The sequence below is a fragment of the Anas platyrhynchos genome, chromosome 3, assembly GCF_047663525.1.
Source record: "Anas platyrhynchos isolate ZD024472 breed Pekin duck chromosome 3, IASCAAS_PekinDuck_T2T, whole genome shotgun sequence".
Lineage (NCBI taxonomy): Eukaryota > Metazoa > Chordata > Aves > Anseriformes > Anatidae > Anas > Anas platyrhynchos.
In genome coordinates, this window is record NC_092589.1 from 63,818,158 (window position 1) to 63,832,347 (window position 14,190).

Genomic DNA, 14,190 nt, shown 5'->3' on the forward strand with positions numbered 1-14,190 from the left:
CCCATGTTTTCCTTTCTCAGAAGCCCCTGCTTTGCATGGTTGTCACCAAGTTGGTGCTGCAGGGTAAGCAGGACTCTGCCTGGTCATCATCTGTCTGAGTGGGCTCTCCGTAATACTGAGGAAATTATTAAAGTTAAAGAGATACGACCAAAATGTCTTGCATGTTCCTTCTGCAGGATATACCAAGGTCTTCCTGCCCAAGTTTCTCTGGCTTCATAGCTTGGAAGAAAGCCAAGGTGGCTGGCATACACAGCTGTGGCAGACTCACATGTGGGTAACTGCTAGACAGATGTGATTGTCCTGAAAAACTAATGACGAGGGCCAGACTAAGTCCTTTGCACAGCTGGGGAATCCAAGTCTTCTGCTGTGTCAATGTGAATGAGTAATACAAAGGAAAAAACAGTGGCAGTGGATTTTTTGTGAGAGGTGGCTTAGCTGCTCAAAGGATCACAACATTGCCTTGGATGTCTGATGGCAACATCCAGCAGAAGAAAGCCTAGCTGTTGGTGGAGGTACTGTGCTGAGGTCATGCTGATGCTCTTTCTGTGGATGTTGACCTGTCACTGTTTCTGAATAAAGAAATGCTGTCTGCTGTGGCTGGGGAGGGTGGTGACTTGCACAGAGCAGGTGGTGTGCTTGAGTTTTGCATCTAGTTGACTCTGCTAAATATTGTCATACAGTCCTCTGACAGACCTGGTGGCTGGACCTCTCCCATGTTGTCTCTCCTAGTAAACAATGATACCCTTCTATCTCCCCTGAATAACCCTGGGTGTGTGACAGGCTGGCTGCCTTCCTGTTGTGCTGTCTTTGAAGAGCCCTGCCTGTGAGTATGGAGGGATCTGGCACATCGCAGGGTCTGGCACGTGATTTTTCAGGCTGTGGATTTGTGGCACTCCAAGAAGGGTGCTCAGAAGGTGGTGTTGGAGCCTTGCAAGTTACTGTAAAGGGCAGAAGGGCCTGGAGGTGTTGCCCTTGGGCATATCTGCCCTGGGACACTCGAAGGTTGCTCTGGTGTGAAGACAGTGTGAACAGAGAAGGAATTTCAGCTGAAGAGCATTACTCGGGGCACTCTGTGGAAGAGACAACTTCAGTGTATTACCTCATTTGAGACAATATTGTATATACTTGTTAAAAAAAAAAAAAGTCATTTATTTTTAGAGGGCATTAGAAATCATTCTAATTGGTTAACTTCTGAATGAGATTTATAGTTCTCTTGCCATTCTTCTGTTAACTTACACTGTAGGTTTTAAACCCCTTTGTTGCTAACAAGTGTATGCTTCCATTTCTGTGTTAACCACTTGGCACTTGTACAGTCTTCATAAGTATGTAAGACTTTGCCTTATTTGCTGAGGGAATTGTTCGTTATTTTTTGAGACACAATTGGCTACTTAGTTGGCTACTTGGCTACTTCTTGTATCCAAAAAATTTCTTGTATCCAAATATTTCCTGTATCCAAAAAAAACAAGATTGCAAGAATGAATTTTCCATTGAAAAACAAACAAACAAAAAACCAAGCAACAACAACCAAACAACAACAAGAAAACATTAAGGATGTTTTTAATTTAGTATGCCTGGTAGGAAGGTGCCGAACTGTGTCACCTTGTCTGAACTCGAAGGATGTACTTGTCGCTCAGATCAGGCTCTGAGATGTTTGCTTCCTTCACTGCCTCCCCAGCCCTGTTGGTATGTGCTGGTTCTGCTGTGACGGAGGGTGCACCCTGAGTGCTTAGGGAACCTCAGGGAGCACTTCAGAGCTGGAATGCCACTGCCCAACATGGCAAGGTGGTGTGAGGGATGGGGACAGGACAGAGCTGTCGGGCAGTGCAGGTTTGGAGCCAGGATCGGACTTGCAGGGTGCCCTGCAGCTTCTGCTCAGTGTTGCCTCAGATCTTGTTCCCTTCCCTGTCTAGAAATGTCACTGCTCTGTGCACCCAGATCAAGTCCACTCAGGCTGGCTGTTTCCTCCTTTTACTTTCCTCTGAATTGCAAGCTTGGGCCACTGTCATAATATGATGCTTTCAAATTAATTAGAATGGAATTTTTGCATGTGACTTAATATTGTACACAGCATTTTTTTTTTTCTATGCACATATGATTTGGTATAAAAACATCTGGTATTTATTTGTAGATGTGTCTGGTAATGTGAAGCACAGATGTCTAGCATTGGGAGCTTGGTCCTGTAATGAAAAATTATGGAATGTAATACTTGAGCACATCACATTTTCTTGTTCTTTTGTACACACTGTATGTACATACAGCAAAAGAAAATAGGAGTTTATAGAAACACTGGCATATAGATTGCATCTAGTTTGAGTTCTAGGATGTTTTATATGAAGCACTGTATTTCATTTTCCCTGATTATTACTGGGGTTGATAATCATAGCTTCCTAGTGTTACAAATAAGTGTTATTTTTACTGTGTTTACACAAAGGAATATGTCTAAAGTTGAAGTCAGGGATTTAACCTCTAGCTACATCGGGACAGTTAAAAGAGTACAACATAATTTTTCACTTGCATTTTTTGCTGGCAGTTGTCCCTGCACTCAAGTGTTTTGTTTGGGCATCTAGGGTAAGAGTTGCGGCTAATATTAGTGATGCAATCATTTTGAAAGGAGTGATTGATACTTTGTTACAGCATTGCTTTATATAACTAATTGCCATCTTCCAAAATAGAATGGTAATCATGGAGAATGTTATCAGCTGAAAAACCACATATATATAGCACATACACGTACATGGTGATTTAGAAAGTGTTATCTTTCGTGTTTGTCAGATGCTGGTAAAGAAAGGGGTGTTGGTTAGGAAAGATAACAAACAATTTTCCTAAATAACTTCTGTTAAGAATTAACTTTTATTTATAAAGTGTTTTTTTGTTTGTTTGTTTGTTTTTTAATTTAATAGCAGTAGTTAATACTTAAATCCCAGAATTCTTGCAGTCCTTGGCTGCATCCTTGTTTTGATAAACGTAGCTTAAACAAAAGTTGATAAGAACTCTTTTGTTCTTTAGTCTCTATAATTCTTAAAACATATAATTCCTTATTTTACAAAGCAGCACATTTTTTTCAGCTGCAGAGCCAACAGCCTTTGCAGGCTGTGACTATAAGCCTTCCCCTTCTGAACAGTTTTGAACATTCCCTCTTGCCTTCTGACGTCGTCTTCCACAAGTGTGTTAAGTTCTGATGAACTTGCTGCCCATATGCCCACATGGAAGAGCCTGTTTGTTCCAAAAAAAAAAAAATCAGAATGTAATGTTTTTAGAGGAAACAGGAAAAGCAAGGGTTATATGTGTAAAATTGTAGACCAACTAATACATACAGGATTGTTTTGTAAGGCTTGTTTTTCATTTTGAATAGTTGGTCCTATTAAATAATTGGTTATTTACTCTGCATGTTTTCTGTTTAATTTTTCTTAATTTCCAGCATTTGTTTCTTCTCTGTTTTTGCCCCTATCGTTTATTTTCTATTGTGTTCTCTTTGCTTGTCCCCTCTCATGGAACAAAACAAAGCCTCTTTTCAGACCTTGCTGTTGGAAGTTCTGTCATTGTATTCCAGTGCTGATGCCCAGACCTTGTTACCAGAAAGTGCAGTTGTGAAGGCTGTGGCAGTCATTAAGTGGCTGGTGACATCCTAACAAGGGAGACCCAAACTATGAGAAGAGATGAATTACTTTCGGTAATTACTGCCCATTGCTTCTTGCAAACTTGACATCAGAAAACCCATTGCGCCTTCTTCGGTGTCACCTCCATTCTGGATTAGAGGACATTTCCACTGAACATGGAAAGTTTTTTCTTAGCTGTGGGAGTGAAACAACTGAGCATCCGGAGCTCTTAAATTACAGACCAGGCTTTCATGACATGGTTCCTGCTAGTTTCCAAACCTGCACATGAAAGCATTTGCATATTCAAATTGGTAGCTGTACGTCTGTATACTTAATTTGTAAGTGAAGGGATGGATTTTTTTTTTTTTTCATTCAAAAGCCATTAAAGCTTTGCAGAGAGCTTGGTTGGAAAAAATTTGCATTTTTATGCTTTTTCTGCCAATATTTGGAAAACAGAGATGGAAGCAGAGGGGGGAGAAAAGGACAGAATCTGTGCTTCTGAGAAGCTTTCTGCTTCCCTGTTTGTCTGCTGACATGTAGAGGCTATCAGCGATATGAGGGGGGGGGGGAGTATATTAATGTATTTTTTTTTCTTTAGTGGGGTTCCTGCTGGGTCATAGGACACCAAGCCTTTGTAAGTGCTCATTAGTGCATGTGACAGAGAGGGCTGCCCGCAATTTAGCTGCTACATCCCTGCAGCAGGTATTCCCTGGGAATCTGCTTAGAAAAAGGGATGGGATAGGAAAGGAGAAGTTGCAAAGGTTCTGGAGAGTCCTGGCTTTTTAACAGTTACCCTCAAACACAAAATGTGAGAATTGTGCATGGGAGCCTTTCTCAATCTCTTTTCTTCTGCTGAGGTGACAGTGGCTGTTTGGGAAGGGGCCATGTGAAGGACACAGCTGGATCAGGGTAATTTGCGTTGCCCTCTGCCTTTGCTGTGGCACTTTCTGTGTGGCACCTAGTAGAGATGTTCCACCAAGCATGTTTGTCTCATGTGCAGCAACGTATGTACACAGCTTTTTTTGTGTGTGTTTGCTCCTCCAAGAGCAGGTGAAACCACAGTGACCACTTCTGAAGCTGATGTCCTTTGGCCTAGGAGGCTGGGTTGCAAACTCCTTCTTCCTGATCCTTGAACCTGACCTAGCCCACACTGCATGTCCCTGACAGTGCCCTTGAGGCCTCTCTCCCCCATGTCCTCTTGCCTTTACGGGTATTTATTGACATTGCTGGCACTTGGCTTGTTTCTGGACAGGCCCGTATCCCGCCTTGTCAGTGGTTATTTCTGCAGGCAGTCTCTTCCAGCTTTTGTACACTTACCCACTTAGTCTCGCTGGTGGCTTGCTTGGTTAATGAGAACAGTTTCCTTACGAAATGTCTTGAGACTCTTGCATGGCTTTTCTTGCCTGCTGTTTGGGGACGCTCATGCAAATTCATTTACAGTTTATACTGAATGTAAGGATTATGTTGTAATAAAGTGACTGGGAATGTGTGCCAACTTCCTTCAAGCATAAACAAAACGACTGAATTGTGCTGTAGGCTTTATATTAGTAACTAACAGGGTTATAGGTCTAATTAATAGGTCTTTTAACATGGTAAGAGCTAATGCTTTTAAAGAGCTAATTGCTTTTAAAGGCACAAAAGTGCCTCTGATATCATTTCATGGCTGTAGCTGTTCTTTAGTAGATGGCCCTGGTATTTGCCAGGATAGCTTAAATCGGGCTTTGTTGACGTGCTTGTTTTTTTTTTCCACTGTGAAAAGAAAAATAAATAATTTAAATCTTCCCCCTCTGTGCCTCTCAATAATGGAATTACAAATACTGTATCTACTTCACTTCTTATTTTATGCTCTTTGATATTTGTAGAGCCTGAAGTAATCTCACACAGGTTTTATTCTCTTCGTTGGGAGATTAGTTCCAGTGGTTCTCTTAGAAGATTACACAAAAAGTGTACTTTAAAAATGTATATGATGTATTTGAATATTTTTTCCAATAAGCAGCACGAGAGTTGTAGAGAACATATTTTGATGTATTTTCATGATTGATATTAATTGTAGAGAATAAAAGAACTAAAACTGCAGAGGAAAACAAAAGTGCCCGTATGGAGACAGGTGATGTGGAAGTCATTTAAAAGGAATGAGAAAGGTAGATAACTCAGCAAGGGACAGAGCCAAAAATATGAGAGGAGATTCAAGTGGGACCGTTCATTCCCTTGTTTTCCCAGCTGTGTGCAGTGTGTTTTGTGTGCACCTAGAGTTTTAAACACAGAGTTGAATGGAATGGAAACATACTGAGTGAAAGATACAGAGTCAGTTTGGAAACCGACTTCTCTTTTCGTTCAGTGATGTAATGCTTCCAGCCCCTCTGAAAGTGTGCATGAGCTGCTGAGGTGCTTCCAAAGCGGTGCAGTGATGTGACTGTACTTACACAGGCCACCTAGCTACCCTCATCCCCTTGTTTTCCCCGCTGGCGGATTTGACACTTCCAGGAACTGATTGCTATTTTCCTTTCTAAAACATATGCTTTTGAACTAGAAATTTATGTATATGGGAAAAAAATACATTTTCAAAACCTTTGGGAGTTCTCATTTAAGTAGAATGAATTAAAAGGAGTAGGGTGACAGAACCTGAGACAACACAGGCTACCTCATTTTGTCAAAGCAGAACTAAAACCAAAAACTTCTGATATTACTTCCTTAGTTTAGCTAATAGTGATAATAAATGATCTATATGAAGCTTTAAAACTGAATGCCATGAGACTTACCTTTCAGTAAAAGCAATAAGCAGGTGTCTGTACTTTATGGTCACGGAATAAAAGCTAAAAGCCTGTATTGAGACTGTTGAACAGTACAGACACTGGAATACAACAGTCACCAAAAAACAGGGAAATGCAACTAGTTTTGTCATTTTGTGGGGGATTGGCTTCATGGCTGCAGTTTTCAATCCAGAATTGTAATTCTCCTTTTTTGGGGAGTGGAACAAGATCACATTTATCACTAAAGAATCTGGAATGGCAAATCAAATAACTTTTTTTTTTTTTTTTTTTGCAAATGTTCTAAAAGCGTATCTGTTACAGTTGTAACACCTGTTTTGATAATAAATTATTTCATGTATTATTATTTTCATGTATACATACACAGAGGCCAGTGATCTATACACCATTTTAGATAGTGTGTGTATGTATATCAGTTTAACATAATTATAATTTACCTAATCAGAAGTAGAATATAGATGGAGTCTAAATGGCTCTGTAGGAACAAGATGTTCTATTAAAGGAAATGTCATGAAATATTTTAATCTTCTTAGCTAAGAAATGTTGCATATAGTTCGGGCAGATTAGTTTTTGGCATAGTATCTGCAATCTCCTATCTTTGGTGTAGTGGATTAGAATAGTAAGTGTAATATTCTAATAATTGCCACAATAATAAGTGCAGTATTCTGATTATTGCTACAGTTTCCTTCCTGTTTTCTGCAGTGACAGGTAGGGGTTGTGAAAGGAGAGGGAAAGGACATGCTCAATGAGGTAAAATGTTACTTAAATATAATGAGGATGTATCTGGAAGCAGTATAGGATAAATAGTACAGTAATGAGGATATGTCAAGAAACAGTATAGTGTATGTGTGTGTATATATATAATTTTTAGGCCTGTAGTCTGGCAGTCCTAAGTTTGGCATTTATTATTCATGGAGGTGTTTAAAATGACAGCTCTTTTTTCTTTTTTTTTTTTTTTTCCCCCCTAATCTCTACAGTTTTGAGCAGGTAGTAGCAGCAGCTGAGGGTATTAGAAGAAATCCTAAGAGACCCAATTCTCCTTGCTCAGCCCTTTTTGTTGCAACAAATGGCAAGATCTAAGCTAGAATAAAAAGCTGAAATTCAAGCTCAGGCTGAAGTTTCTGCAATGCCTTCTAAAAGTTAGGAAGCACTTCAAAAGGGGTGAGAAGTATCTTTGGATTGGATATCACTGTCCAGACTTGGGTCTCATTAGGTATTGCTGAGGGGTTGCTTTAAATTTCTTAAAGATCAGGTAGAAACCAATTAGAATAAGTGATTTAGTAATAAATATTATTGATTTAACATGTGCTTGCAATCAAGGTCTTTATTTTCGTAGCTGATCATTTGGGTTGTTTGTCTAGCTTTGTCTAGAAACTGTGAAAAATGAGAATGCCTCTGCTAGGTGCCGTGGCGGCGGGAAGGTCTGTAGGTCACTTCCCAGGCAGGCATCTCAGAGAATGGGATGCTCCAGCCAGGCAACTGCTGCAATCACTAGATTAGGGTGTTCCTAGTTAATTCAGATGGGAAGTCTGTGCTTGCTGTGGTGCTACTTGGCTTCTTGAAAGGAGGAAAGGGATGGGGGAGCTTTTCTTAGTCCCTTGCTTCTGTAGTGCAGCTCTTGGGATGAAAAGTTGGACTGGAGACCACATTGTTTCCCTCTCCTTATCTTTTTCATTGTTCATTAAGTTTGCAAAGGACTTGGGAAGTCCTGTATTTATATTTAAGAGCTCAGCATCCCATGCATGTGATTTGCTCAGTAATTAGTTACCAAAATGGGTCACAGTACCCAAAGGTTGCTTTTTTTAAAAAAATAAATAAATTAATTGGTTGTTTAAATCTACTTAGCCTTTGTACAAACTAAAAATTACTTATGAGAATCACTCTTAACTTTGTAACTCCTATATCAACAAGATAAGTCTGTTTTAAGAGAGCTGCTCTATTTATAGACGTGGTGCTGGAGTTTATCACAAACACACAGCAAAAGTGCTTCCTTTTATCTGCCTTGCAGCTCACTGTGGGTCAGATCTCAATCTTTAAAACTCACTGGTCCATGGGGAAAGACTCCAGAGATCCGAGTATTATTCTTGTTTGTGTCACTGATTTGCACCATGAATTTGAATAGCATTGCTTCAGCTCTTCAGGCCAAGTACCCACCCCTCTTTTCCTTTCTCACAGCCTTTGTGTACCTTGTTTATCAGGTTGTTAACTCTAACCGTGGGTTTGTATGATGCTCAGCACCAGTGACCCCCAGTATCAGCTGAAGTATGGCTACAGTGCTGCTACTAATAGCTTTTATGGAAATGGCCAAATGGACACTGGCTTTGGAAGTGATGACTCTGTTTGCTTGGGCTTTTAAGAAGTTGCTGCTGACTTATAGCTGTAGTCAGCAAAGTGCTGTTTTATGGGGGTGACACAATATGTTTAAAGTGGCTGTGGTGCTCAACATGGTGCATGTACCAGAACCCCAATAGCAATGGTTTATGGCCAGGCTTACTTAAAGAAGCTTTTAAGGTCAAGAATGTGAAGATTGTATTTTCAGCGTACAGTTTTAGTAGATGTAATAATCCAGTCTGACAAGTAATTATATTGCTTGCTAGTGCAATGCTTTTTTTTTTTCTTTTTTAATTCATTGTTCTCAGTGACAAAAGTTAACTAATAGAGCCTGTTTGAAGACAATATTAAGACTCCCGTAGGCTTTGTTAGGCAGCTGTGTAAAAGGACCATGTTTGTTTAACCCCCAAAAGCCAAATCCTAAGTAATCCTAATCAAAACTCAGTAGTTAATCAGGTGGTCTCTTCCCCTGTTTCAGCTGTGATACCTCTATAGTTGTGACAGTTTTTATTTGGGAATGAATGAGGCCTGAATTTTTGATTCAAAAATTTGTGAAAAACAGGTGGAAAAAAAGATCGCTATAGAAATTCACGATTTAAGTTTAGAAAAAAGTGTTTCCCACTCCTCCGTTTCACTTGCATTTCATCCATTCTTGCATTTTATTTATTTTTTTTTTTTCAGGAAGAAAATGACAGATTATAGGGACTAGAATTTTTCTGTTCTATGTTCACACAGCCTGTAGAAGTTGGATTTTGTCCTTTACTGTAGTCAGTGAGCTTTCCTGTAGTAATAGTGTCAGAGGAACTCCACTTCTCTTTCAAAACTGTTAAGCTATTCTGTTTGGTTCACCAATGTATCCCCTAGTTTTTCTGACTATGAACATTCTTGCATTTAGCATTTCTACCTTTTAGTATATTACACATCTAATCTACACATATATTGTATATTTATTAGTATATTTACACATCGACCAGCTTTTAGTATATTTACACATCTGTATATGCATATACATCCATATATATAGTATATAGGGATACCATACAATTATTATACTTGCATAGTGATGAAGAAAGAAAGATCATACTCAGTTCCAGAATTAGTGGCTAGTACTGAAGGAATGACAAAGCTATCTTTTCCTCATCACTCACTGTTTTAAAATACAACATAATCCATATTCCTTAAGGGAGAAGAATGGAAGTAAAGGTGAAATTAGCTTTCCTTGAGCCAAATTTATGAGTAACACCAGTGAAAGTGCACCTTAACAACTGGAGATTAATCAGTTAGTGTGGTTTACCTGTGATAGGTATCAGCTATGAACTGCTAAATGTGCAATGAAACAGATGGGAGGTTAAGATTTCATAGGAAAGATTTTTGTGGGGAATAAATACAGTATAAAGTGGCTATTGATGAATTAAAACTCAGACTGACAGTACCTGGAGAAGATTTTTTTTAACTGTGTAAAACAGTGATTAATGTGAAGGGTCACATTTTCTTGCATGCTGAGAAAGGAAGCAGTTGGTCACCAAAGGAAGGCCTAAGAAAATATTTACATACAATTCTTCTCTGTTAAGTACTTGCCACAACATGAGGCTTCTCAGTGCTTAGTGAAATAATCCAAATCTGGTTTCTTTCCATATAAATTGTGTCCTCATAATTATACGAAATGTATAACAAGTGGTGTTCATTACAAGAATTGCTTTTAATGGCTCCCCTCTGGAAGAGCTGGAGTGCCTCGTCTCACATCCTTGATGTTCCTAATAAATAAATGCATCTCCGGTGGGTGGGATAAGAAGATATCTCTCGTAAGAGACTGCAATAAAGGAATGTTTAATTATATTGAAGAGTGGGTTTTCTACTGGGAGGCTCAGTTTTATACTGAGATAAGTAGGCAAAAATCTTTATCGACTGTGAAGGGCAAGTGTCTGAGTTTCAGAGGTCAGAGTTGACTGTATAGTTTGGAAATGAGAGTATTACACTACGCCCTGTAAAGCTATCTGGAGGGTGAACTATTTACTAGTAATTAGAAATAGATGTTAATAAGATTTTAATGGAGTTCGAGTGTGTTGTTAGCTAAGACCTTAATGGAAACAAGTGTTTTCTGGGGAAAACCTGTTGGAGAGTGAGCTTACCACTTAGTAATCTGGAATGCTAAATAAGTTTGAAAATTAGTTTAAGTGACTGTGTTTATTAGCAGATGTTTACATTTTCTGGGGGGAAGAAAATAGATTTCCTTGAAAGTACATGTGGACAGCAGCAGTTCTTCAAATTTTAAACAGAAAAGCTGAACAACTGAAAACCTCAGAACATGCTGGAGAAGTGACATATTTCCATATTTCCTGCAGCCAGAGTAATAGTTGTACTTTTTTTTTTTTTTAATGGAATGTGTTTATTTCCTACTGATAATTTTTCAAGCTTGATATTTTATGAATCTCGCTGTCAATGTGAGATGAAATATTTTTTTAAATGTGTCTTTCTTCTAGGTTGTTTAGAATCTTCTTACTAAGATGATTTTAAGATTGCTTTTCCCCTTCTCTCTTTTTTTCTTGATTGTAACTTGTTCCCACCTATGTGTTTTTATTTTTTGATACACAACTAGTGCTTGCTAAGTGTATTTTTGAAAAAGGATTGAATTTGTCAGAAAGTCTCATTGGAAGTCCCGTGTTTTGGTCTTGTCGATAGGTATGTAAAAATGAAAATCTGAATTGACAACCTTTATTGTGCTTTTTTTTTTTTTTGGTCTTTTTCCTCTACACCAACCACATGGTATCACGGTGTGCTCATTATTGTCAGTGGCTCTTCCTCTTGGTTGTGCCTTATTTTGCCCAGAGGTTATAGGACAGGCAGAGATGAGGATGCCTGGCACCATTGCCGTGCAGATTACACACCAAATACTGCTTCACTGGCATCCTTCTCTTGTAGGACATGCAAAAAAACTGGAACCAAGCAAAGTGCATGAAGATCTGACCTACTTTATCAGCTGAATTTTAAGGAATTTTCTTTTGCAACGTGAGCCTATTTATGTCCTGGCCCATAGAAATGTTAATTGTGGGTGTGGAGACGTTCAGAACAAGATGGCTTTGAAAGGATTCGCCACCTAAACAGAAATTGGAGCTAGCAGATTGATAGCGTCAGACCAGGCAATAAAAAGGAGGAATGAGGAGGGTGTGAGCAGCGTGATGATCTGCGGCCTCAGCTCCTGAACAGCCTGAGTGCTGCCACCTCTGGCCCAATAGCTTTAGCAGGCCTGAAGGCTAAATGGAAGGTGGAAGAGAGATTGGTAGCAGAGCAGTGACGTTTCCATGCAAGCATTTCTTAGGAGTCTTTCCTGGTTGCTCACGTGCTTCTCAGTGATGGCTTTCATAGTGCCGGGCGGCGTTATGGCCTGGGCAAAGCTGGGAGGTGCTGTGCTGATTCATCAACGGGAGATGGAGAGGTTGGGCTGTGGAGAGCCTTAGAAGAAAAGGAGCTTACGTTTGTTCGTCTAGAGCAAACCTGAGAGCTGTCATTGAAGCGTGCAGTCTCTGAGAATTAAGGGAGTGTTTTTGGTATGCAGTAAATGCTCACGGGACCCTGAAGATGGCCTTGAGTCTTTGTGCCAGATGCCAGCTGTGCATTTCAGGGCACAGTCTTCTCTTCTCTGAGGTGTGATTTAATCTGGGGAAGCTAAGGAGCTTCCTTTTCTGGAAGGACAGGATGAGCATTTCCTTGGATGTGTGGCCTGCTGCAGATGATCACACCTCAAATTGGCAGAGTGCCCCCAAAGTGTATGCTTTTACTCTATCCTGTCTGTTGGCTTTCCCTTTTGCATGGTGCATGGCGGTGGTTAAATTTCAGCAGAGGTGGGTCAGCCAGAGCAGGTTGTTCCAAAGGTGAAAGGCCACCAAAAAGCTGCCAAGCAGCTTTGAATGGTTGACCGGAGAGAGAGATGATAAGCTGCAATCTGACCTCCCTTTCTCGGCAGTTCAAGTGTACAGAGTCTGCTCCTGGGAAGGATCCAGCATGTTTGGCTGTCTGAGGCAGGAAGGCTGAACCATGCCTGAAAGCCCAGCCAGCTTTTTAAGTGGCTGCACTGCCCCTGCTCCAGCTTCTGAGGATGCTTCTGACCTACCTCCATGCCCATCATTTTACATAATTGCTGTTGGATTCACAAGCAGCCCAGATCAGGAACGGGACACGTCTGTAAGGAAAGGGTTAAGGACCAAGTCAGATGCATGGAGAAATTGTACTTACTGGTCAGCACTCACTGCAAGGTGTTGTTATTGCCATTGGGGCACAAGCCTAATTCTCCTTTATGTATTTTTTCTTGGGCATTCATATAGGGACAGGATCCCGAATGGTGTTGGGGTGCATATTATCTTCGTAATTCATCGTCATTTATTAACTTGTATCTGGAGCAGAGAGGCAGGGCGGGTGGAAACTGATAGTGGTTCCATAAGGCTCTTTACCTTTAAAGGCAAAGTCCATATAGTTAGTATTTCTTATCGGAGAATCAAGCACGTATGGTGTGAAAGGATCTGTGAGCTGGACACACAAGGGGCTTATCTTCGAGAGAAAGGTATGTTTTTTTTACTTAGGGGTAACTAAAAAGGGTCAGCTGTCCCAAGATAAAACGTAGGGACTAGGTGCTTTTGTTTTAATTTTAGATAAACTTGCAAAGTCACCCAAATGGGAAGGTAGGACTGACTTACTTTACTGGGTTTACATTGCAATAAATGTACAAAGTTTGATCTTTGCTGTGTTTTTCTCTTGGGATAACTGATATTTATTACTTAACCCCAAACATAACCCTGCTTTTTTTAAATATGGAGAGAAATTCAGGCATGAAATACATCTGAAGCTGTTCCTGAAGTGTTAAGAACTTAGTATTTTTTAATACAAGGAAGAATTTGGATATACTGGCGTAGTAGTGGAGTACCTTGGTTTAGAAAGGACTGCTAGAGGTCATCTGGTCCAGTCTGCCTCCATGCAGAGCAGGACCGATTTTGAAGTTAGATGAGGTTGCTAATCCTGTAATCCACATGTTCTTTATGATACTATAAATCAGTTTGTGGCTTCTATTTTGGTATATTTGACTCTAGGGATGACCTGCAGTTTCAGTTACGTCATAACAACCTTTGCACTTTTTAAGATGAGTTCTTTGCTGGACCACTGGTAATTTTTGCCCGTGCCTTAACGGGGTCAAGATTAGACCTAGAGGTTTTGGCTTGTTGGTTTCGTTTTTCTAATAGCAGCTATAATTAAGATGAAAGATTGCTTTCTGAAGATACATTTTGCAGGGTGTACTGGAAACTGGTAACATCAAACTATAAAAATGGTAGGCTTTCAGTCGAAGAGGAAGCAAGATAGAAAGAAACAAAGAGTGACCTTGATCATACATTTAGACTCACCAGTTCACAAACCATAACTTCAAAGTAGAAGTACTGTCCTTTCACACTTATAATTAACGTCATAGGTAGCAGGCTAAACATGAGAAAAAAAAAAAAAAGAGAAATAGA

General features: G+C 39.9%; 1 protein-coding gene across 4 annotated transcripts in view; it reads left to right on the forward strand.

The window, feature by feature from the left end:
• ARHGAP18 (Rho GTPase activating protein 18) overlaps positions 1 to 14,190 on the forward strand; it is a 90,871-nt gene that overhangs the window by 39,468 nt on the left and 37,213 nt on the right. The window contains exon 1 of one of the 4 annotated variants that reach the window (XM_072036018.1): positions 12,713 to 13,254. The exons of 2 other annotated variants lie outside the window; for them this stretch is intronic. In XM_072036018.1, the coding sequence (XP_071892119.1) occupies positions 12,728 to 13,254 (527 nt within the window). In that variant the 5' untranslated portion in view covers positions 12,713 to 12,727. Of the gene's footprint in view, positions 1 to 12,712; positions 13,255 to 14,190 lie in introns of those variants that run through there. One more of the 4 variants, XM_038177099.2, reaches the window with a different exon arrangement.